At 41.5% G+C, this 23,929-nt stretch overlaps 1 protein-coding gene across 21 annotated transcripts in view; it reads left to right on the forward strand.

The window, feature by feature from the left end:
* Positions 1–23,929, forward strand: part of MICAL3 (microtubule associated monooxygenase, calponin and LIM domain containing 3) — a 174,203-nt gene that overhangs the window by 145,306 nt on the left and 4,968 nt on the right. For 13 of the 21 annotated variants that reach the window (XM_071422149.1, XM_071422160.1, XM_071422151.1 and 10 more), the window contains 7 exons: positions 353–447; positions 3,997–4,047; positions 5,635–5,742; positions 6,878–6,971; positions 20,357–20,422; positions 22,771–22,870; positions 23,826–23,899. In XM_071422149.1, the coding sequence (XP_071278250.1) occupies positions 353–447; positions 3,997–4,047; positions 5,635–5,742; positions 6,878–6,971; positions 20,357–20,422; positions 22,771–22,870; positions 23,826–23,899 (588 nt within the window). Of the gene's footprint in view, positions 1–352; positions 448–3,996; positions 4,048–5,634; positions 5,743–6,877; positions 6,972–11,807; positions 11,859–20,356; positions 20,423–22,770; positions 22,871–23,825; positions 23,900–23,929 lie in introns of all 21 variants that reach the window. The other 8 variants (XM_071422152.1, XM_071422169.1, XM_071422156.1 and 5 more) reach the window with 5 other exon arrangements.

A 23,929-nucleotide genomic window follows, 5' to 3' on the forward strand; every position in this document is an offset into this window, starting at 1 on the left:
AACATTTTACATTTCTCTGGCATTGTACAAACAGCCAAAATAGAGCCAGCTGCTGTGATTCCAAGTGCTGTATCTATCCTAAGAGCATTGATACAACACAAAAAGAGAACCATGATCATTATTTCTAACAGCATTTGGAGGAAGTGATGCTCTCTTAGAACAGCTCAAACTCATGCTGGTCATTTTGTGGAGCAGGGCTTCTTTGTTCCCTCCCAGGCAAAACAATGGACACAGACATGAAAGGACTGAGTATTTTTGGTGCTCAGTCAAACAACCTACAGCTGAGCAAAAAGATTTACAGAAAGGATTGTTACCACTTTTCTAACTTCCCCTTTTTATTCCAACTTGGCAGATTTACAGCTCCGTCAGCACCTGAGTTTCTCAGAGGACTCTGACCTCTCCAGTGATGATATTCTGGAACGCTCCTCCCAGAAATCCAAACGAGAGGTATGTAGGTGGGAAATGCATTTTAGATGGATCTAGCACCAGTCAGGTCACAGACTCAGAGAATCACATCAGAAACCTAGGTGATTAATGTTGTTGTTTTTACTTTCTCCCATGGAGCAGGTTTTCCTCTAAGTTGGCTGACTGTCCTATCTAAAATAAGATGGTTTCACTTGTTTTCATGATTACAAGCTGCTCTGCACTGTTAGTGTAAGAAGGATCCGTTGTCTCACTCTCCCATTACTTTACTGGGCACTAAAAGGAAACAGCCTGTAATCTCCTGTGGGTATTCCTTTTTCCCCTTTTAAAAATGGGATTTTGTTTCCCCTTTTCTAGTCAGTGGGAAGTCTACCAGACTGCCACAGCTTCTCAAAGAAGATGGATAGTGGCTTAGGCCCTTTCTCTGCCAGTTCCCTCAGAACTTGTGCACCTGTAGGTGCCTTAGACATTCTCAAATGTGACTTTCTCCTACATGGGCAGTTCTTCATTCTCCCAACCCCTTCTGTGACTGGGATGCTGTGGCTGGAGCCACTTGCTGATGAAAATCAAGGCAACATTAGAGCACCTCAGCCTTTTCCATATCCTGGATAACCAGGTTTCCAGTTTCCTTCTGGAGAGGGCCCATGTTTTCCCTAGTCCTCCTTTATCACTGGCATACCTATAGAATCTTTCCCTGTTGCCATTGATGTCCCTGGGCAGATTTAATTCTGTCAGGGCCTTAGCTTTCCTAACCTGATCCCTGGATGCATGAATAATTTCTCTGTATTCCCCCCAGGCTACCTGCCCTTGCTTCTACCCTCTGTAGACTTCCTGTTTCTGTTTGAGTTTGTCCAGGATCCCTTTGTTCATCCACACAGCATTGTTGCCTCTTTGTTAGGATGCATTGCTTCTGAGGTTGGAGGAAGCATTCCTTGAATGTTAACCAGCTTTCCTGGGCCCCTCCTCTCTCCAGGGCTTTATCCCATGGCATTCCACTAAGCAGATCCACGAAGAAGCCAAAGTCTGCTCTCCTGAAGTCCAGGGTAGGGAGCTTGCTGTGCACCCTCCCTACTGGCCTAAGGACCTAGTATAAGAATTTAGTTTAATTGCACACATTTATATGTGGAAAATGTATAGTGAAAGCAAAGTTTCAAAGCTAGTTATTTTTAAATTATTTGATTTATTTTTAGAATGTCACTATTAGACAGAATTGGCAAGGTTTGGAGGAATATGTAGAGATTTTATTGACCCCACAGAACATGAAGGCTCTTCTGGTACCAAAATGAAAACTGTGTTCCCACTGTTCTTTGCTGGTGGTGCCTGGTACACATGTTAAAAAAAGCTCAAGAAGAAAAGAGCTGCTGGGAGGGAAATGTCACAGGCACAGTGGCCTGGGCCTCCTGTCCCAAACCTGTCATCCCATGAGTACAAATCAGTCTCAGATGCCAAGTTGATCCTTGGCTGAGATGGCAAAGGTGTGGAACTACTGCAAATTGAAGTGTCATATGAAATGCTTTCTAAGTATATATGCTAGAATGAACTAGAATAGCTAATGAATGAATTTAAGGCTGGTGGAAGAAATTGATGAACTAAATAGGAATTTTCTGTATTTACTTATCTCTCTTTTAATCTCTTTCCCTAGTTGGTCTAGATCTCATCTGAGAGGAAGATTATTTTGTTTTTATTTTATTCCCTTTTTTCTCTCCCCCTTCCATTCCCCCTTGCATGCCCTCAAGGCGTTTCATGAGAAATTCTGCATTTTCCAAGAGATGCAGAAGAATGAGGTACCTGGGGCCAGCAGAGGACAGATACTCAACACCTGGGGTTCAGATAAGAGTTACAGAGTTTTTGGTCTGCCTTGATGGTCATTTTTTTCCTATGCTATAGCACTTAGATTTAAAATGGCTTTTTCAGAAAGACAGATCACATCTCTAAGCACAGGAGGGGATGATAAGTGACAGTGGCAGATGCCTGGAATCCTCATACTGAAAATATCTCACAAGCTCTGTCAAGGTGGTAGTGTCTCATTTTCACTCATTGCTGTTGCTGAAGTTACATTAAGAATTTATTTACTCAGCATCTGTTCTCTTAAGAACAGTTTTGAGAATGTATTTATTTAGAGGATATGGATCTGAAAGCTTGACTTACCTCATTTTGTTGCATCCTATCCAAGGATGTAGAATATACATGCAAACACTGGAATGCCTTGCTGTCAAAAGAAATGTAACCAAACTTTGAGTCTGACCAAGCTGGGTTTGTACTGGTTTGGGGTGGGAGTTGTATTTTTTTAAGTTATAACCTGCCTGCTACTTTCTATGGGTAAGAGCTGACTTACTGTTTGCTACTTAACTTTTATGTGAACCCCTTCTCCAAACTGAAATCCTGTTTGTGCTGCTTTTTTGGTAATGTAGTGAGCTTGCTTCCCAGACAGCCTGCTCTGTTTAGCCTGCTCTTTGTGATCAGCAGTGAATTAATTCAGTGTTGTTTAATGTGGTGTCTCTCAAGAGAAGCATCTTGTAAAGAATTCCTGACGTGAGCGCCCCGTGGGTGTTGTGTTTGTAGGTGTATTGTCACCATGTGTGTGTTTGTCATTGTTCCTGTACAGTTGTGGTGTTGTGCTCAGGTGTTCACCACCACAGGTAGCTTGCTTTTTCCTGGAGCCTGCAGACATGCTGGTGTTGTTCTCTGGCTTCTCGTTTGTGACTGGTTTTAGTTAATTGAATGTGAGAGTGCAAAATGCTGTCTGTTTGCCCAGAGTGTCACAATGCCTTCTGCACTTCATGACATGAAGGGAAATTTACCTCCCCTCTTAGCAAATAAAGCTAAGTGCTTTACTTGCCTTATATTTACGTAAGGCAATATATCATATTGTATTATATTATAGGGTAGCATAGAATGTCCTTGGCTAGGGTAAGTAGTGATATCCCCCTCCTTTTCCTGCTCCTTTCCCCCTCCAATTTTAGCTCCTCAAGATCTTTGGAGGCTCTCCTTTTAGACAAGGAGGTTCCACTACTGCAAGACACATAACCCACTCTGAGCCCATCTGGTGTTTCCTAGTTCATGAAGCAGTGAATAAGATTTATGATGTTGGTTAAATGTCAATTATCATTTCTATGAAATGGAGATAATTTAAAACTGTGGAATAAACACAACTCCTAGGAGAGACTGTAATGTAAATGGAGAGTTGTGTGACATGGTTGGCCAAGCCAGTTCAAACCAAGTATGTTCCAGAAATAAGCCATTATTCCAAATCTTAAGCCAGAATTTCATACTCATACAGGTAGACAAAGGCCAAATAATTCCTCTAGAAAAAAGGTATTTCCTAGTTGACTGTATCTTCAAGGAGGGTGACAAAACAAATTGCCTTCAGGAAAGTGCTAGAAACTTGATTTTGTGGCCAGAAGTTCCATTGTGCTCCATCAGTCTGGGTCACGTTCAGCATTTGCACAATTTCGTTTCATGTAAAAACCATCTTGTTTTATTACTGTGCATCTGTTTTCAATGTTGAACTGATTTTGCTTCATTTTGTGCATTTTTTTTTATTTTTCTCCCTTTACCATTCCCCCTTTAAAGTCGATCTATGTACCACACGCCTTGGCATTCAAGAGATCATACTCGTCAAAGGTAGTGTCTCCCTTCCCACTAGTTGGCCATTGTTGCATTGCATGTCCCCCTGTACATTAACCCATTGAATCCATAGCTCCAACCACATGTGCACTAACATCAACACTGACTGTGCATGCCTGAGATGTTAGCAGACATGGGCAGCAAATTCTTTGTAGAGGATGTCTCCCAAAAATGCATTAAGCTCCGAAATGTCTGGTTGGAATGCATGCATTTATCAGTGCGCCACTGTGCAGTGATGTGGATTGTCTATGAGCTTCAGAACAAATTGGTTTTCAAGGAAATTAAATATGTTTGTATATTCTTTTTTTAATGCTTCAAATGTGAATTCAAATGAATCATCACACTTCGATCAGCAGCTTTCAAAATTGCTGAGTTGGCTCAAATCTTAGTGAAATTCTGTATCAAGCTAAAATCAAGGCAGAAGTTGCTGCTTTCTGAAATTCTTATTGTCTTGTCTTTGCAGTCACAACAGTGTTACATGGGATAGAAAGTTCATGTGCTCTGTCTCCTCACCTTCTAATTTGAGTACCATCGTGGATTTGTGTTTTCAAAAAAGAAAGAGTAAACTCTGAGCTTTTTGAAGCTTTAACAGTGGTGCTTGCCAGTGACCTACCTGAGGGATTTTTAATTAAGCTGTGATGCTACCTTGAACTATGTTCACTGAGAACCATCAACAAAGGTAGACTGACCAATGTGGCAGCACAATAACTAAATCAAGCAAATTTCAGGGTGGTCTGACATAACATTCTGTTCTTGAAGTTGACTGTCCATGGAGATCTCTTTCCAGAAGTGGAAGACGTATGTTTACAGCAGCCCCTTAAAGCTTACATACATGTACATGAGAAAAGAGGCTTTTTCTTCGCTGTGGTTTACTCAGTGCAGTTGTCAAGTTTTTTTGACACTCTTAAATCTCTTTGAGAGAAAGCCTTTCTAGGCCATGATATATCCAACTAGTGTATCTGGTGACATCCTAAACCAAATTTCAGTAATGTCAGAAAGACATATTCATGAACTAGTTTCACTGACAGAAAAGAAAACTAAATACCCTATTATTTCTATAAGCATAGCTTTTCCCCTTTTGGATGGCTTCTGGTGGTGCAATATTCTACATTAGTCTGTAGTAATTTCTTAGCTTACACTGCTGTAACTGTTCATGTAGACAAGCCTTTACCCTCTTTTAAAATGAAATCAAGGGGACTCCTATCAAGATGAACCCTCTACATGGCACTCATTGATTTATCTAAATCCATTTGGCTAAATTTATTGAGAAATGAAAACTACTGAGAATAAAAACTGGTTTGATCTTTGGGAGAGGTTTCATATAGCAGGGGAAGGCAGGGGTGGGATGTCATATAAAATCACAGCTTTGCAGCTGGCTTAGATGCTTCTTCACTCCTGATTTGATCCTGAAATTGTTGCTCACTGCACCATGAACACCTTTGCCTACAGAAGCTTGACTTTTGACACAGCCATGGCAAAGACAGAACACCTCCCTTCTGAGATTTTTGGAGGAGAAAATGGTCATCCCTGCCCTCATATCCCTGAGCATGTATATAAGATCTGCTGCTGTTTTCCTTCCTTCAGAGGGCCTACACAGAGGAGGAGCTGAACGCCAAGCTGACACGGCGAGTACAGAAAGCTGCCCGCAGACAAGCCAAGCAAGAGGAGCTAAAGAGGTTACACAGAGCTCAGGTAGTGTCTCAAAAGCCTCTTGTCATGACACACAGACAACTCTGTGTCACAGCACCCTGATCCTGACATTCCTCTGAGGGTATCAGAACAGAATCCTCTCTTTCTACATGAGCGCTCCTGCTCCCTCTTTCAAATTTCATGCCATGCCACAGAGAAGTGAAGGATGGCTGAAACCCATCATGAGAGTTTTACAGTGAGAAAAATCATGCCCATAGCACCTTTCTAGCAACCATCATGCACTGAAATGGAGCAGTGATACTCAGACAATGCCTGATGGAGCTGCACCTATCATTGCTTTGCTAGGTTATGCTGGCGGGTGATGTGTTATCAAATTAACGTTTAATTACCAGAGAGTCTGCTGGAAAACTGCTAACATCATTTACAGGTGGTGGGATTTGTCAAAAACTCAAGGCAGGGGCTCAGCTGACTGAGTAGCATCACCTTTCAGTTCAATGTTCAGGAAGGTGTTAGGAGCTGTAGCAAATAAATGAATATCAAGGTGTTTGCAAATTTAAGAGTTAAGATACAACAGGGTGGGGAGGGTGCTGTCACTGGAATCTGTGATGCTTGCTGTTGAAGCAGTATTGAATGTAGGGAGCCCCCAACGTGAGGAATGATTGGGATCTGACTCTATTGATTCAGGAGGCTGAACAATTGCTTTATTAAAACTATACTATGTTACATTAATACCATATTATAACTATACTAAAGAATGCTAAAAAGATACTAAAGAAAAACCCATGGCTGTCTCTAGACAGCCAGGACAAGCTTTGACCCAATAGGCCAAGGAATCAAAATCATCCTTAGTAGAATCTAATTGATAAATCACTTCAGGTAAATAATCTTCCTAACACATTCTACATGTGCAAAAATAACAGGAGCAGCAAGTAGAGATAAGAATTGTTTTCTCTTTCTCTGAGGTTCCTTGCTGCGATTCCCAGGAAATATCCTTGGGAAGTTTTTCCTGCCTGCTCTCTATGAAGGGAGCTGTGGCTACGAAGCAGGGTGTTGTTGAATACAAATGCTTGTTTCTGAAAAGGCAAATCTGACTGAAATCTCTTAGTGCTGGATGTGTGCTGCAGACAGAGCAGGAGAATTGCTTTGGTGAGGTTCTGCTCCTTTCTTCTCTGAACAGATTATCCAGCGGCAGTTGGAACAAGTGGAAGAGAAGCAGAGGCAACTCGAGGAGAGAGGAGTTGCTGTGGAGAAGGCCCTTCGAGGAGAAGCAGGTATCCATCACAACTTGGTTTGGTTTTCCACGTTTTCTTCCCAAGTGCTTGTGCAGTAATCTGTAGCTGTTTGGATTTTAGAGGCAATTGGACCATTATAGCCTAGAGACTGATCCCAATGTGAATCCCTTCTCCCTTCTCTGCTATCTTTTTGAGGCCTTGTTTTTCCTGTGTTTCTTCTAATTCTGGGACTTCCCTATTGGCAGAGACTTAGGTCATTTACCTTTGCCTGAGGTGTAGGAGGTAATTATCCAGCTACTACTAATGGCTGTTTCTGCATACTACTGGATCCTACAGCTGGAAAATTGCAGGGGTTTCACAGCTGCCATTCACACAGAGTTGTCACAGTGAGACAACCCTGTTTGTATGTTAAGGAAATAATTGTGGAATGGTGTGTGCTTTCTTTATTGTGTTGGATTATCAAGGTAGTGTCCTTACAAGGGACCATCACAGAACATCTTCCTCACTGCACAGCCCAGCACACTGGCTACTTCTGACAAAGTTGTGCAGAACAGAAATGCCCATGTGTACTGAAAGGTATCCATGTCAAGCTGTTAAAACAAATGCTGTGTGTACTTGAAATTAAATTAAATGAGTGTCATCTGATCTGGCAAACATATCAGTGGAGCAGTTCCTGGTTCAGATAATGCTGATAGTAGTATAATGATTTGGGAAAAACTCCTCAATTTGCAAGGAGTCAAATATCCAACAGGCAAATGCAGTGTATGTATACCTGACAAGGCCGGGATGATGTCCCTGATCACAAGGGTCAGAATTCAGAAATGGGAACAGTGGAACAGATGTTTGGAAAATGTTTGCTTGTTGCTTGAAGAGCCACATCTATACCTCTGAAGATGGAGCTTGATTAAGCAGTGAGGGTGCACCAGAGAAGAAGTCTGTTGTGGCTCCCTGGCAGTTACTACTGAGCCAGAATTAGCCAGGTCTGGTGCTCCATAAGGGTGTGCCAAAGAAGCTGGACTGAGTGCTCAGCAAAGCAAATAGGTACTACGAGTGTGAAGAACAGTTTTGAGGACTTCAGTATGATCAGACTGTCTTTATTCATTTGTGGGATCAAAAAAATGGCCTTGTGCAAATGCCTGTCTTTGTGGGCTGCCTCCTTCCTTATGCTGTGTGTTCCTGTGTAGCCCCACTCTGTTCTCTGGCCTGCCAGTTAGTTACTGGACTTACTAAAGCCACCTCCATTGTTTCAATGGTTCTTTTCATTTTGCTTCTTTTCATCTGGAAGTCAAAATAATCTTGATTATTGAGCTGCTGAATGACTTTCATGTAAGACATGCTAGCACAAGTGGGAAATCTTAGCAGCTGAGAATATTATTCATTATAGAGTTTTCTCACTGAAGAATCATAGAATGCCTAAAACACGTTCAGAGAGGACAGAATATGACCAAGAGTAAGAATTACAATTTTATATGGGACACTGCAGAATTTGGATAAATAGCTTCTCACTCTCAGCTCTCCCAAATGGAAGCAGTCTTAGATGAGCTTGTGTATTTGTGAATTCCCTAGAAGAACTGTGAAATTGTGGGTCCTGCTTTGCAAAAGGGATCTCTTTTCTTGAGAATGTCTCTAGGCATTATGCTTAGCTCTTGCGAAATATTTCTATCAATAGGTCACATGTTTGCAGAAGCTTAACTCTGACATGAAGATTTCACCATCCTAAATTCTTCCCCCTATTTCAGGGGATTACCCAGAAACACACTGGTGGAGGGAGAAAAAACAGCATGTTCTCCAATAATGTTCTAATCTGTGTTGACTGAAACACAAGATTATAAATCAATTCCATGCTTCACCTCTCTAGGTCCTCTTGCATGGCCATAGAATCATTGAAGTTGGAAAAGACCTCTAAGATCATGAGTCCAACAATTAATCCGACACTGCCAAACCCACCATTAAACCACATCCCTAAAATGCCACATCCACACATCTTTTAAATACCTCCAGGGTGGGGACTCCACCACTGCCTTGGGCAACCTGTTCTAGGGCTTGACAAACTTTTCCATGAAGAAATGTTTCCTAATATCCAATCTCAACCTCCCCTGGCACAACTTGAGGCCATTTCCTCTTGTTGTGTTACTTGGGAGAAGAGACCACCCCCCAGCTGGCTACAGCCTCCTTTCAGGAAGTTGTAGAGAGCAGTAAGGTTTCTCCTCAGCTTCTTCTTTTCCAGACATTTTACAAGTTTGCAATAAAAATAACTGAATTCGTTCTTTTTGAGATCTGTAGTATCACATTCCATAAAGTTAATTTCTGCCTGCAATATCCACTAATTATTCAAGAGGGAAGTATCATTTTTCTGTCATCTGCATTGTGACCCAACAGTGGCCACTACATCAACAAGGACTGCTGTGTAAAGGTGTGGAGTCATGCTCTTGTCTCTGATCAGTCTCTCCCTAAGGAAATTATCAAAACAAAAGTTCAAAAAGGGAAAGGCAGTGTATAAAGTGGTGTTGCCATCTAAAAAAGAAATCTCTTTATAAGGTTGTATAAGGAAGAAAAATGGGGAGCTTGGGAGGTGTGTCTGCTGTGCACTTTGTCCACAAAAATAGAGAAGGATTGCAGTAGAGCATCCAAATAATGGCTCTTCCATAGGCAGCAGCCAGTATTAACTGTTCTGGGACAATGTATTAGGCTCTGTAATGAGTGGGATTTTCAGGTTCCTTCCATGCAGGGAAAGTAAAAAAAACACTTATTGATCAGCATTTAAATATGAAGTTTTGGGTAATGTTAATAGTAGTTTCTTACTACTTAAAAATCCAGACAGAAGAAACAGAATTCAGTAACTTGCAATGATTCTTTTCTTCTTCTATGATAGAAGAAGACAAGACCAACTTGTCTTGTTCTAAGACCAACTAGTTCTCGATGTAGTTTATCATCTTCTAACTATTGCTTCTTAGTCATCTTTCCATCTTGCAAATTTTTCTTTTGTAGAGGTCTTCCACTAACTTTAATTCCTCAAATCTCTCACATCTGGACCACTTTCCATTTCTAGAAAGAAGTATTTTTCAGTTCAACTGGTAAGAACAAAAACCAGTTCTATAGATAAAAATTTATTTACTTAGAATAATTTTGTTTCTACTTTCTATCCATTTTGTATCATCCTTAATATGTTTTTGGGAAGTAACTTAAACTGAGAAGATTGTTAATCAATTTTTCACAGTGATGGCCTGCTGTTTTCCTGAGAGATTACAGCTTTTGATCTTAGCAATAGATACAGGCAACTCAATATTTTTTCCAGGAATTTCACACATTATCTGCTATTTGTCAGGGTGGAATATTTATGGGGGTGATACTTGATCTTCAACTAATCAAACTCAGAAACATTTTGGAGTTCACCATCAACTTTAATCCTAACAAAATAATTGTGTCTTCTTGGCTACCTCCTTGTCTTTTCTTTTTTTCAATTAGCTCAGCCTCAGGCATGGCACAGTTGCTCTTTTATTCTTTCAGAAGTTGAATGCTCAATCTAACATTTCGTTTCTGATTCAGAACATCTCCCAACCTATGATTACTTTATTGCTTTAATGTGTTCTCTATGATTATCTTTGGAAATCTCAGCCTTTGATAGCTGCATTCATAGCAAGAATGAAAGCTTAGGAGGGTAAGCTCTATTTTGAGTGGCAGTGTAAGCTCTGCTTCAGGGGGAGGTGCAGGTGGTCTGAGCTACTGTCATCCCTTGTTTTCCTTCCCTCCCTGCCCCCTTCCTATTGCATCATGAATGAAGAATTTTCTCAGTTTCTGTGGTGTCCTAGGGGACACCCTGAATGAGTTAATTAATGTAATACAATATGATTAATGCAGCAGTACTTTGTATTATAGTACATTTGTATATTTGTGTATTTGTATTCTAGTGCATTCGCCTGTTTGGACATGCTAATGACTTGGATTTCCTCTGTGAATTTTTTTTGTCAATCATTAACTTAAAAATATGTCAAATCAGAAATTTCCTGAACCTTTCTTTTATTCCCTCTAGCATAAACCTTGATAGTCATTTTTAAGAGTTTGGAAAACATCTCCCATCAGATCAATTCTGAAAAGTTTAAGAGCCACCTCTTTACATCAAATGAATCATATGCAGTGAGAAATATTGCTCTCAGTACTTCCATCTGTCTCCTCCCAACAAAATGTTCCACAGTGCTAGACTCGTGGTGCCCCTGTCTCTAGCAGCTGTGGGAATGCACATCTCTGTCCTGAAAACTGCTGTGCAGTTCTTCGCTGGCACAGGGACTGCATCAGCAGGAGCACACAATCCCATCTTCCTACACCTGAGTGTTTGCCATCTGTGTCAGCACTCAGCCAGTGCCTCACCTGTGTGCCACACACCATCCTCCACTCACTCACCTCCAGAAAATCAACCCTTACACCTTTCCTGCAGCTGTCCTAAGAAATTACAGTTTCCTTCTGACATGTTGCTCAGCTCCAAAGCAACAGGATTAATTCTGCTTTTCTCAGCAAGAACAGGAGAGACATCAGTGTCAGGTACTGCTGCAAACACAAATAGGTGAAGTGTCTCTGTGTAAACTTCTTCATTTTTCCCCTTGGAAGTCCTCGCCTGCCTCCTGGAAATTTTCTCTTCATCTTCCCAATATCTATGTTTGTGTTATATTTCTGTGTGTGTGTACATATATGTATATATACAGAGAAAGAGACATATAGTGTTTGTTTATATATGTGTGTGTGTGTGCCCACGTGTGTAGCTGCCTGTCTCTTGTTTGCCCTTTTTTGTTTCTATGTCTTTCTCATATATTGCTTTGATGGTATGGGGCTAGGGTGGGTATCTGACTCAATAACTCTGTCTTCACCAATTCCTTGTTGTAGACTATTGGGGAGAGTCTTATTACAGTGACCTCATCGACTTGCATCTGGGTGGTATGTATGGCTGAACCTCCTGCTGACACTAACCCTGCTGACACTCCTCCCCACCCTCCCTTCACCTACTTCCTCCCATCCTTGGCTCACAAACAAGAAGAAACCGCCCTTGCACATGACTGATGATAGCAGAACCCCTTTTCCAGCTCAGGAACAGGAGATCCTGGCATGTTCTACAAAACATGTGTAAGGCTCCCTCTTCTATTTTTCACAGTGCTGATTTTTTATAAATTTGCTTACTGTTTTCACTCCAGCCACCTTCCCTGCTAGCAGTAGAAGGTGATTCTGTTTTTTTGCTTCTCCTTTGAAAAGTCCAGTATTTTAAGGGGGGCAGCAGAGAAAACAGCACTGTCAAGGATTAGTCATGCTGTTGCCTCCGTCTTGCCCTTCTGAGGCTTGCTTTTTCCTTCCAAAATAGCCAGAGTGTGTTGTTGATCTAAGAAAACAAAAATGCTCCCTCAAGGGGCTTTGAAAACATTTGCAGATGGCACATATGCCTTCTTTCTTGTTTTGTCTTATTGTAAGGTTAAAAAAGAATTTGCTGTAAAGAGTTCCGGTAATTTTTTGCTGGAATCCGGTTTGCATCAGTACACAGCTATTAAGCCTCTTGCTATGCTATTGCTTTAATACCCCATTTAGTGCTAAACACACATTGCAGTGTTTAGTTCTCATTTTCACTTAAGAATCTGGTCATCACTCTATACCATGGTTCTGCCCTTGCTTTAATTAATGTTACTTCCTGAGTCCCTTAGTAGGGGATTAACTTTTGGGTTGCAAATGACATTTGATTAGCCTTTGCCTATCTTGAAAATTAAAATTTCCTTTGCTAGTTTAACCACCCAAAATCTGTTCTTACGAAGTGAACACGTCTGTCTGTCAGCAGATCCAACAGAAAGCAAACTCTGCTCAGTTGCCTTGTTATCTGAGGGTCTCATTTAGTTTATCTTTCAGAGTAGGAAGTTGCTTGATCTAAGCTGTGTTTTTTTGAGGGACTGCATTGCAGACCAGCTCTGCAGAGGGAAAGATCCACATGCTCTAGGCCTGATCCAGGACACATCCCTGGAAGTCTTACCTGATTTCATTGTGTTCTGTATTTGATCCTTTAAATATAATCTTGCCCAGATTTTTAACAGCCATTTTTTCTCCTGCTCCAGGGAGGCTGGAGAAAAACAGCCTCCACATAGTATCTACCTGTACCTACCTGTTGTGAATTACTTGTGGCACAATAGACTTTTATTGAAGAACATCCACCTGAGTTCAGAATATCCACCCAAGTGCAAGTTTCAGAATGGAAGACTTTCCTCCTTAGTAGATCTAGCTTGTTGCCCAGCTGCCCTGTGCTAATTTTGATGTGATAGTCCTCTGCTAGCCCTGTGCTTCATTCACCGTTCAGTCCCTCTGGCTTTCTTTCCTGGGCTATTTCCTGCAGAGAGACTTTAAAATCCTCTTCCTGGTTGTATCTACCAGGGCTGGCCCATGTTCATGATGTGCATAGAGTAGGAGCTGTAAAAGGGTTGATGCTGAATCATACTTAACAAACCCTTATCCCTATTTAATGCTATCTCCACTACACCTCTCCCTCCTCCTGCCTCTGCTCCTAATGCCTCTTTAGAGACAGCCATCCCATCCAAAACACTAATAGTGGCTTTAAGAAAAGCAAAACAGTCTTCACTTAAAGGGACACTGTCACTTAAAAAAATTAATTGTGCTGCAAAAATCTTCATTGGAAATGGAATTTGTTTATCTCTTTGCGTGTTTGCTCTTCCGTTTCTCTGAGCTCAGTCATCTCAGAGTGGTCATTTTTGAACAGGCTGCTTTATTTGTGTGGTGACTCAGCCACTTGGGCTTCCAACAGTCAGAGGCAATATTCATGGTTATTTTTTAAACAGTTGATACATCTTAAAACTCTATTAAATTTCTGCTTGTCTCAAAACCACTATTTTCCAAACAAATTTTAAAGAAACTATATTGGGCAGTATCCCTTTAAATGCAATGAGCCAGTATAGCCTGGAGTATGTGGCTTTGTAGTATTATTTTGTTGCCTCCGTGTAATTTGCTTTATATTTGCTTTTGAGGCTGCCAGAACACTTTTGCCAGAAGGGATACATTGCTCTGGTGATACTTGTCAGCTCAAGTGACAGATACAGAGCTCAGCTTCAAGATTAACGTGTCTGGGTAGAGAGCCATCAAAATCCCTGGAGGTTCTGCTGAATCCTGCAGGCAGCTTGGATGCTGCACAGTTAATTATTCTATCAACAACCCATGTCTCTGAGGCATGGGCCTGGCTCTAGTCAATAGAATATTAACAAAATTCTAGAATATTAACAAAAATTGCAAAGCACTTTGGAAAGTTATCTGCAAACTGGTAATATTTAGTTGCTACAGATTGCACAACAACTTCTGCAAGGGGAGTGGTAACTTCTGACATCCTGGTCAACTTCCAGTGTGTAGGATTACAAATTGCTATCTTAACTAGTTCTGTTGCTCTGCTCAGATGTCATAATCCTCTCTTCCTGTTCTGAAATGTTTTGTACCGTTGCTGTAACGCAGATGTTTCATTTCGTGCTACAGATGGTCACATTTCAATTCTGAGTAATTACTCCTGTGTGTATATTGTATGCATGTGTGGTTAAAAGACTATTACAAAGGTTGCAAAGTCAACTGAAATTAAGACTTTATATTATATTGATATATCAACAGATTTATAGCCTCCAGATCCACCTCAGAGAGCTGTATCATGTCCTTATGGAATAATTGGTAGCAACACTAGGTTGTCATCTTCTGTGTAGATCCTTATGGAGAGGAAATGGGGCACAATCAGTGGATTTAATAGATGTTTGTTGGCAGCTGTGGAATAGTGAGACTTGAAAATATGAATTCTGAGCCGGACAGTGGAAGGATGCATTGGTCTGGTGGATATATACTCTTTGTCTTTTTGTTCCCTCTTTTGAGACAGTCCATATCCTGATCCTGTCTTATTTCATCCAGAGCTCCTTACCCCACTTCCATTTTTATTCTCAGGCATTTAATTTTAATCCTGCCTTCTTGACAAAGAAATCCTAGCATTCTACCCTTCAGCCATCCTATTTCTCTCCACTAGCTATTCCTGGTCTTGTCTTCCCACTGACACAGTCTGAATCCCAGCCTTTGGACTTCCAAAATTTTGGGGCTCTGCTTCCTCTTCTGCCCAAGATTATTTGTCTGTGGACAAATAAATTTTAGGTCCTGCCTTCTTCTCAAATCTGCCTTCTCCTTTCATTCCTTACCCTTTTTTCCCCTTTCTTTTGTCAGTTCTCCATTAGTCACCTTGCTTCCTTAGTCCCAGCCTCAATTCCTCCTAACCCAGTAGCTCCTTGTCTGTCTCTGGAAAGTAGTTGGTTTCCATGATTTCCTCTGTGTCAAGTGAGCAGTTTCATTTTCCTTGCACCCAGCATGGAATCATTAAATAAACAGCCACACACTCCCATCGTGCTTTTTTCTTGGCTGGAGGATGCCAGGAGAGGCAAGAAGGATGTAGGGAAGAGAGCTGGTATGTTTGATAGTGTTGATTTCAGACACATCCTTTCACTTCTTGACAAGGGCCTTATGACATCAGGTAAACAGGGCAGGGAAGTGCAATTGTTTGGGGTTTTTAAAAAATCTTTGTACTCTATTTAAAGCACACTCTACAACAACTTCACCTTTTTTTTAAACTTATTTAAAACATTTGAGCTTACTATGTCTTTTAAAGTCTTGCAGGTCTAACTCTGCAAGGCTGGAGCCTGATATATTCAAGTGGGATCAGTCCTATTTCTTGTGATTGGCAAACACAGCTCTTCTGAAAGGGGAATGGAGTTGTAAGATAAACATTGTTTTTGCAGTCTGCAGCCGTTTTTGACTCTGAAGTGAATTGGTAACTTGTTTTCTTTGCTGTAAATTTTGAGCAGGAAAGAGCACTTGATAAGCAGAACTTGTTAAGTACCAGTACTTGTTAGGCAATTGCCATTTACCTGCTTTTTTCTGCACATAAAAACAACAGTCTTGGGAGGCAGGGTCAGTGCAAGACTGTATTCATTCTGAGTGCATTCTGAAGTGCCTCAAGGTCTAGTAGAAGCAGAACACTTCTCTGGAGTCATTTGTGTGTGTGTTCTGCTCCAACCACTGCTTTCCCCATTTTTTTCCCTTTCCTTCCCTGCCTTTTCCCCACCCCTTTCTGCTGGATAAATAAAAGTGGTTCAGTTTGCATGACAATCTGGTTCTCTGTGAGTTTTCACCAGGTTTCTTCTAGTGATTGTACTATAGAGGATATTGAGTTTGACCCAGATTTAATAAACTGTGATGTGCTTGTGGGACATTGCCAAAATCCTTGCTCTCAACCTGCAGTTCTGTGGATGCTATTCTCCAAGAGTTGGCTTTCTGTATCTCTGGTTTTTAACAACGCTGCTGTTGAAAAGCTTCACCAAATAGTAAAGTTAAGAGTGCTTTTTTTTCAGTACCTGGGCTTCTGATCATAACCTGATCTTAAGGGTGGAAAAGAGGACATTTACTACGATCAGTGCCCTTTCACTTACTGGATTGATCCATATTTTAAGCACTGATTTAAAGTCAGAGATTTCAGTATTCCTGATAAATAGAGGGATGGCGTTTGTTAGGAGAATAAGTTTCCAAAGTGTCATGCTTGTAACTTCTGAGGGCAAGTTCCACAGAACTGAGATTGGCCTCAGAGCTGGGGTTTTCTGTCCATTGTTGTTGTTTTCCAAACCACTGTGATTAGTCAGCAATGTAGAAATCCAAGGCTTTGGATGCAAAGTTTGCAAATGATGTGATCCCACTTGGTCAGTGGTATATCTGTTCAAGTAAATTTAACTTGCATTGACTCACCACTTCTCAGAAATCATCACAGCTCTCATATCAAAAAACAGAGGCAAACAGTGAAGGGGATCAGTGTGAGCTGTAGCCTGGGGATAATGGGGTCTGCCACCCCAAACTCTGTGCAGTGCTTTTTTGTCCTGATCGATCATTTTGACCACCGGGCTTGTGATTGTGAAGAAGTGTTATGGAGCTAGAGAGGAAAAGGACAAAACCAGACTGAAGAATTGCTCTTTAATCAACAGGTAAACAAAGATTAGAAAAGAATGCAGCAGTCCAATGTAGCTTCTGTAACAAAGAACAATGTGCAGTGAAAATGAACATAGTGGCTATACAATTTCTGGTCCTTGTTTTGAAGAGACTTTGAAGCTATGGTATTTATTCTTCACCTGGCTCTTGGTTTCCACCACTGTAGCAAAGTCTGCAATCTCTCAAGAGTACTGTGACAAACAAGGTCATTCTTGTGGCTTTTTTACACAGAAGCAAAGTAATTCTGGTCAGTTTATTGATGGGGTGTGTCTGGTGTGCAAGGCAGAGCTTCTGCATCTTGAGAATGTTCAGTGTGCTTAGGAACTCCTTTCCTTAATAAGCTGCAGCTCCTGTCTTCAAACCATGCTCTGGCTTGCAAGCAGCTGGGACTGCTTTACAAGGCTTTGCACAAAAGAAGAGTTGGCTTGTGGCACTGAAAGGGAGCAACTCGTGACTAACATAGTCTGTTGGCAGCTTTATCCCTCTGGTGAAAAAAAATGGGAATTTTCTGTCCAGAGGCTATAGCCACACCTTACTTGCTGGCAGTACAGCACCCTAAAAAGGGGAGATTCTAGAAATGGTTCTTCTCTTGCCCTTCAGCTCCTTCCAAACTGCTTCAGTGGGTATTGCTGCTGCCAGAACTTCTCCATGTTGTGGGTGAATACCTGTGTCAGTATATTTTTGGTGGTGAAGGGGACTTAAACAGAAAGGGAGGTTAGATTTGTTGAGGTTTTTCTAATTTGCACAACAAATGGTTTTTTCCCTATCTGGCCTTGGCTCCACATCTAGAAAAATTGTCTTGCAGTGATGATCCTATTTGTAATTTAATGAGACTGGGAGGTGGTGATTTCTCTTCTCTAAACAATGCAATGATATTAATAAAAGTAATGATAATAATACTATTTACTGTAGGATTAGTAATGGCTTTTGGAGCAATAAGCCATAAAATAAGCTTTAGAGAACCACGGGAAGTAAACTTTAAGGTTGCACTTTGTTCTTGCTGTTAAGGATCCTCCAATACATAAGGAAGACTTTCTAAAGCCTTGCTAATCATCCTACTTTGGACAGAAATTGTTTCAAAAGAATTGCAATGATCATAACCTGTATTCACCAATTTAATTAACTGTAATTTACATCTAGAGTAGCTGGAAAGGATCTTAATTGCAAAGGTTATGTTTATTATCTTACTGAAAAAACATGTTGACTTTTGTAGTAGCAGGATTAGTGTAGATACCATGGACTTTGTAACTTGATTCAAGGACAAATTTTCTTTAGACAAGAGTGGGAAGATAACTAAGAGCAGGGGAGGAAATTGCAGTTGTGGGGAGTGAGCTCTGCTGTGTGATCCCTGGGGCTTTTTACTGGAGACCAAAGCTGGTATCCTCTCCTAGTATCAGACCACTTGCTTGCTGATGACAAAGCTAGCAGTGTATGGCCATTTCACAATGAGATGAATGATATTTTCACATACTGGGTATCTCCTTTCAGCTCAAATATGGAAAACTGGAAGCTCCTCACCAAGTCTCTATGTCCATGGCCTGAAATGTATCAAATCCCCCCAGCCCCCTGTTCTGAATAAAATCTCAAGCCTTGTGGATTTTTTCCATAGTTAAATCTCCATCTCCCTGGCCACCATCAAAACACTGGTTAGACCAAGTTAGAGTATTAAAGCTTTTAGCTTAAAGAATTAATTTGAATAAGATAGGATGGGAAATAAAAAATATTTACCAAGTATCATGCACTAAATGCTCTGCTTTGTGTGGAAGCATATTCTTCACCATACCTCTGTGGTTTGGGGTTTTTCTTGTTTGGTTTTGCTTTTGTAACCTGATCTGTGAAATGGCAGTTGTAGGAAAAAAAGCCTTAGTATTTTTCTATTTTAAATGAAGAAGTTGGAAAATTCAGAACAGCTGTAATTAATGTTCTGGTGCTTTCTAGATGTTGTTGGTACAGTGCTTTATTTGTAGCTGTCCTATGGCCAGCTGTGGCACCTCTCCTGATGTTGCCCCTTCCTGCTTCCAGTGCAGAGGTTTCTTCTTCTGAGAAAACCCTGCTGCTCAGTCACGGGCTTTGAAGCTGGTGTGTTCTCCCTCTTGCTCCAGTGTGTCATCCATGTGCTGGTCTAGTTCTGTGATGGTCCCTTCTAAAGCCTTCCCAGTCCACTGGTACTCTAATTTTGTAGAGCTTTCTGTGAACCACAAACATCAAACTCTGCTGACTTCTCCAAAATGAGTGTTATTCTTACCATACTGTTGTTGTGGAGTTTATGCCTTTTCCCAACACAGAAATGCCTCCTCTTTATAAATGCAGTTGTGCCCTGAGCCCAAAGTGTTCCATTCTGGTAGCTCTGATGTTTCAGAGTTCATCATCTCCCTGGTGCACGTTCTCCTGTAACTATTAGTGATATTGGTTACTGCCTACTGTTTATCTCTGTAACGTTAAGTACCACTGAAAAGCAAATTCTTGGTGTTAAAGAGGCTGAACCTTTTGAGAGATGAGAAATGCTTGTCCTTCGCTGGCTGATGGAAAAGATGATAAAGATTCAGTAAGGCACTGGTACTAACAGGACTTGTAAGCCTTAAAATGCTTTGTTGAATGAGAATGCCAAGGGAGAGCTTTAAATTTACTGGTTTAACTCTGCAGAGTCCTCAGCTGGTCACTGCCCCCACAGACCCTGATGTGAACCACTATCTGTGTAAAAGCCTTTTCCCCCCTAAGCACAGCAATCTGGTGGGGTACCTGTGTACTCACCATACCTGACACAGCAGACCCTGGCAGGCTGGTTCCATGGTAATCAGATTCTCCCTGTGGTGTTCCCTGTCTGAAGACATTCTATCCCATTACAAAGGACACTTTTACCATCAGTGGATGCTGCCACGGTAATAAGAGTATGGTCCTGATAGAGCTGAAGGTAGGGTGGCTGCTTACAGCTGGTGTCTTATGCATGCAGGTGAGACTTACTGTAACTCTGCTTGAAATCTGACATTTATCAGCAGAAGTTAAATACATGTCTCTACTCGTCCTGACATCTGGGTTGCAAAGCTTTTGGTTAAAGACCTTGCACCTGCAAACTGTACATTAGGAAAAGTGCAGTAACAGTAACCTCCTGCCTGGTATTTGTACAGCTCAGTAAGAGTTCACCACTACCTCAGTCTACCTCTTACCTGTTATCTGTGCTTATTAGGGACATTATTCATCTGTAGACTGTATCCCTTGTTTCTGCTTCTCCATTTCTTGTATTTTTTCTTTTCTTTTTCTTCTTGTGTTTCCTTTCTTTCTCACTCTTATGCTTTTTGTCCTTTGCTTGTCTTTTATTTCACCCTTTTCCTCCTCTTCCGTTCCACTTCCAACTTCCTCTTCCTCTCCTGCCTCTTCCTCTTCCTCGTTTGGTCCTATTGAAGTTGAGCCCAATGGCGGGACACCACGTCGTAGACCTCTCTCCTTCTGCCCTTGCTGTGCCCATGAAGGTAACGTAACCTCACACACCCCTGTCCTCCTGCCCACAGCTGGGTTCTATAGCAGCACTAGTCAGCTAGTGACCACAGGGCCCCCAGCCCTTTTCTTGCTGTGTCCCCAAGCCAACCTTGTCTATAGCTACCTGGTAACCAGCTTCTCTGAGCCTGTGGCAAGCTGTTAAAGGTACAGTATCCCTTTTGCTAGTCCCAGCTGTGCAACAGAAGGTGCGGTGACTGGGAGGGACAATGGGCAGCAGCTGTGGTGGGACCAGAAGTGTCACACTCAAAAGTTTCTATTTTCATTTGGTGGCTTCAATTACTCTAGTCCTCCTGAAACATGTTTGGAAGGTGGGGTAAGGGAATGACAATCTGTTTCCTTAAATACAGCCTTTTAATTAGCATACAGGGATTAAAGGAATACTGTGTCTTTATAAGGACTGATTTGAAAAACATCCGTGAACTTTAAAAACCAGCAGACCTTAAGTTAGACTAGTTCTCCCTCATCTGTCTTGCTGAGTGCATTCTTTAACTATCCCAAATGGAGTTTGCTGTAGAGTTTCCATTGCCAAGGCATGGGGAAGGGGTTGTTTTATGTGTGTTCATGGTGTAATTTTGCTAACCACTTATCTGCTTTCCATAGTGCTCCCTCACATCAGTTGTCAGTGCTCCCTTTCCAGTCCTCCCATTATTCCTCTACTCATTGGCTGTTTAAAAATACGTATTCCATAGGTCAGTAGCATTGTGTTTTTGGCTTTTTCTTAGAGGCATTTGTTTTCTATACATCCTGGCATTGGAAAGGAAGGGGAGACTTCCCAGTGTTTTCATGGCGCCACAGCACTGGACATCTGCATGTACAGTCTCCCTCTCCTGTCGCCACATGGGCATATTGTGCAGAGATGCTCAGAAAGGAATGCTTGGAACTGAGCAACACACTGCTATAAAGTCCTCAGGGGCTCTTAGGGTGGTACAGCCCAGCCTGGTGTTCCCCCAGGGGCTGCTATGACACATTTCCAAAGGCAGCCCAAGCTGCAGCTTACTAGGAGTTGTAGGCTCTCCCTTGTGTAACTGCAGGGCAGCGCTTCTCTGACTACTGAGGATGAGGCAGGGCATGGCTCTGAATTAAGTAGCCATTAATGTGGTATGGGTCTGAATTAAGTAGCCATTAATGTGGTATTTGTGCTGTGTCTGTGTCGTAGAGTTTGAATAGTGAGCTTGCTGCTTGATTAATTTAGCATTAGATGGACTGTTTGAGAGTTTTTGTTCTTATGTAGGGAGTACCTATCCACAATAACAAGCAGAGACAGGGGTGTTAGTTACCTTGGGATGCCTAGGGCACGTGCAGTGCAAGCTGATGGGATGCAGCAATCCAAAAGTGCTGCTCAGCCTGATTTGAGGCCTTGCTCCTGCTTCTACTGCCACACAGGCAGCAATGTTGCCACTGGCCTTGATGGGGTCTGGTGTTAATCACAGCATTCAGGTGCAGGTGGTTCAATGTGGAATAAGTGGCCCAGACCAAGAGCTTACCAGGAGGAGCCTCCTTGGTAAGTTCTTGTGTTTGCTAAATATCAACAGAAGGCTTTGGGAACAGCATTCTGCATTTATTCCACATGACTCCTGACAGACACAAAACTCATCAGTGGACTTTGAGTTAGTTTAGGAGTTTGTTCTAAAATAAAAGGACTGGCAAAGAGTTCTGTACTGGGTGGTCAAGGCCCAAGGTTTCTTTATTCTTTTTTCATATTAGCAAATGTGTCTGGGGGTTCCTTTTCTTTCTAGTGCTGGTATGCAGTACAGTAGAATTAGTTTCTGTGTTCACTGTGCAGGGGGATCTTCAAGATGAATAGATATGTGTGGCTAGGAGGAGCAGTCAGAAAAGATTTACTTAACTGTTGAAAAAAGAAGAGACAAGATGTTATTTTTGGCTAGTAAAAAAAAAACTTGAGGACATGTAACTGAAGAAAACAAAGGTAAAACACATGGAGTGGCAATTTAATCCTTTTCTGATGAGCATACATTTAAGTAGCTGGCATGAGCATCTATAAAATTCTTCTAATGAAAGGAAAAGTTAAATACTCATAGAAATTGGGGCTTTCTGCAGTAAGAGTGAGGAAGAAACAAGTAATCACAAGAATATCAGAAACAAAAAAAAAGTAGGCTCCAAAGAGAAGAGAATCCTTTTGGAGGTGACTTCCACTCAGCTGAGTGCTGTAGGCAAAGTGAACGGACCCGGCTTGGGAGTGCTCTGGCAGCATCTTGCTCGGCTTTCTTTGCACATTTTGCCCCATTATTGTTTTTGCAGTTTGGGCTTGTAAGGATTGCAGGGTGTTACCTGAAAATTTACCAGGTTTCTTTCTTGGCAGGCATGGGTAAGAAGGATGACCCCAAGCTGATGCAGGAGTGGTTCAAGCTGGTGCAGGAGAAGAATGCCTTGGTTCGCTACGAGTCTGAACTGATGATATTGTGAGTGAATGTGGAAAAAATGGGGATTTTGTCATAAATAGCAGTGGAAGATCTGTCAGTATTGACTTCCCTGGAAGGCCAAGAGATCAGCAGCCTCTTAGGCTGAGATAGGAATCCCAAATTTTAGAGGAGTGGTAGAAGAAAGAATAATATTGGTAAGGGATGAAAGTTCCAATTATTTGTGCTGCAGAAGTACAAGTATGTGAGTCCTTCTCATGCTGTTGTTGTATAAAACATATCCTGTTTGTGCAAGTGTTTTTGAGCTATGCAGAAATAACATGGGACTCCTGGTTTTGGTAAAGTTTTCTTCTAAGTATAGCCAAAAGAATTTAATTCAGCCACCTTGCCTTGTGGCTCTCCTTTCTGCCTCTAGTGGGACCCCAGTGCCACTCACATGGGCTCAGATGGTAAAGGTGTTTTCCTGTTAATGAAATTGGGGGCATTTTCTGTTCCTTCCAAATTCTGTTTCAGTGAATTTCTGTGCAAATTCACTGAACTTAATTTCTGAGTGTGTCAGCTCACCTCAGCAATGTGGAAGCTGATGGCCTTAGTGGCAGAAAAGTCCCAAGGTGGTGTTTGCAATAGCTTGATAGTGTCCTTAAGTAATAAGTAATTTGTTAATAAGTAACTTTTGTTTTAAAGTGGGAAGTAGCAGGGGATATGTAGAGGCATTGCAGATTTATTTGCTCTTTGACTCTGCTGTATATTTAGTTTGCTCCACTTTTGGCATTGCACTTCCTAGCTTCAGGCAAATAACGTGAAATGCTAAAAGTGCAATTAAAGCTTTTAAAAATACAGTTACATATCTTAAGTTATTGAAGAGTTGTTCCAAACAAGATTGGTAAAATGCACAGCAGATATCTAGAGAGGGAGCAGAAGCTGAGAATGAATATGAAGCAATGTATGCAGTATTTTATTACATCTGGAACTTGGATTTCTGCTCTTTTCCTTTTAGCGCTCGGGAGCTAGAACTGGAAGACAGGCAGAGTCGACTGCAGCAGGAACTCCGTGAGAGGATGGCAGTAGAAGGTGAGAGCAAAAGGGAATATTTCATGGATT

This window comes from Agelaius tricolor, unplaced genomic scaffold (assembly GCF_023055355.1).
Source record: "Agelaius tricolor isolate 1412-34295 unplaced genomic scaffold, bAgeTri1.0.p SCAF_3, whole genome shotgun sequence".
NCBI classification, from domain to species: domain Eukaryota; kingdom Metazoa; phylum Chordata; class Aves; order Passeriformes; family Icteridae; genus Agelaius; species Agelaius tricolor.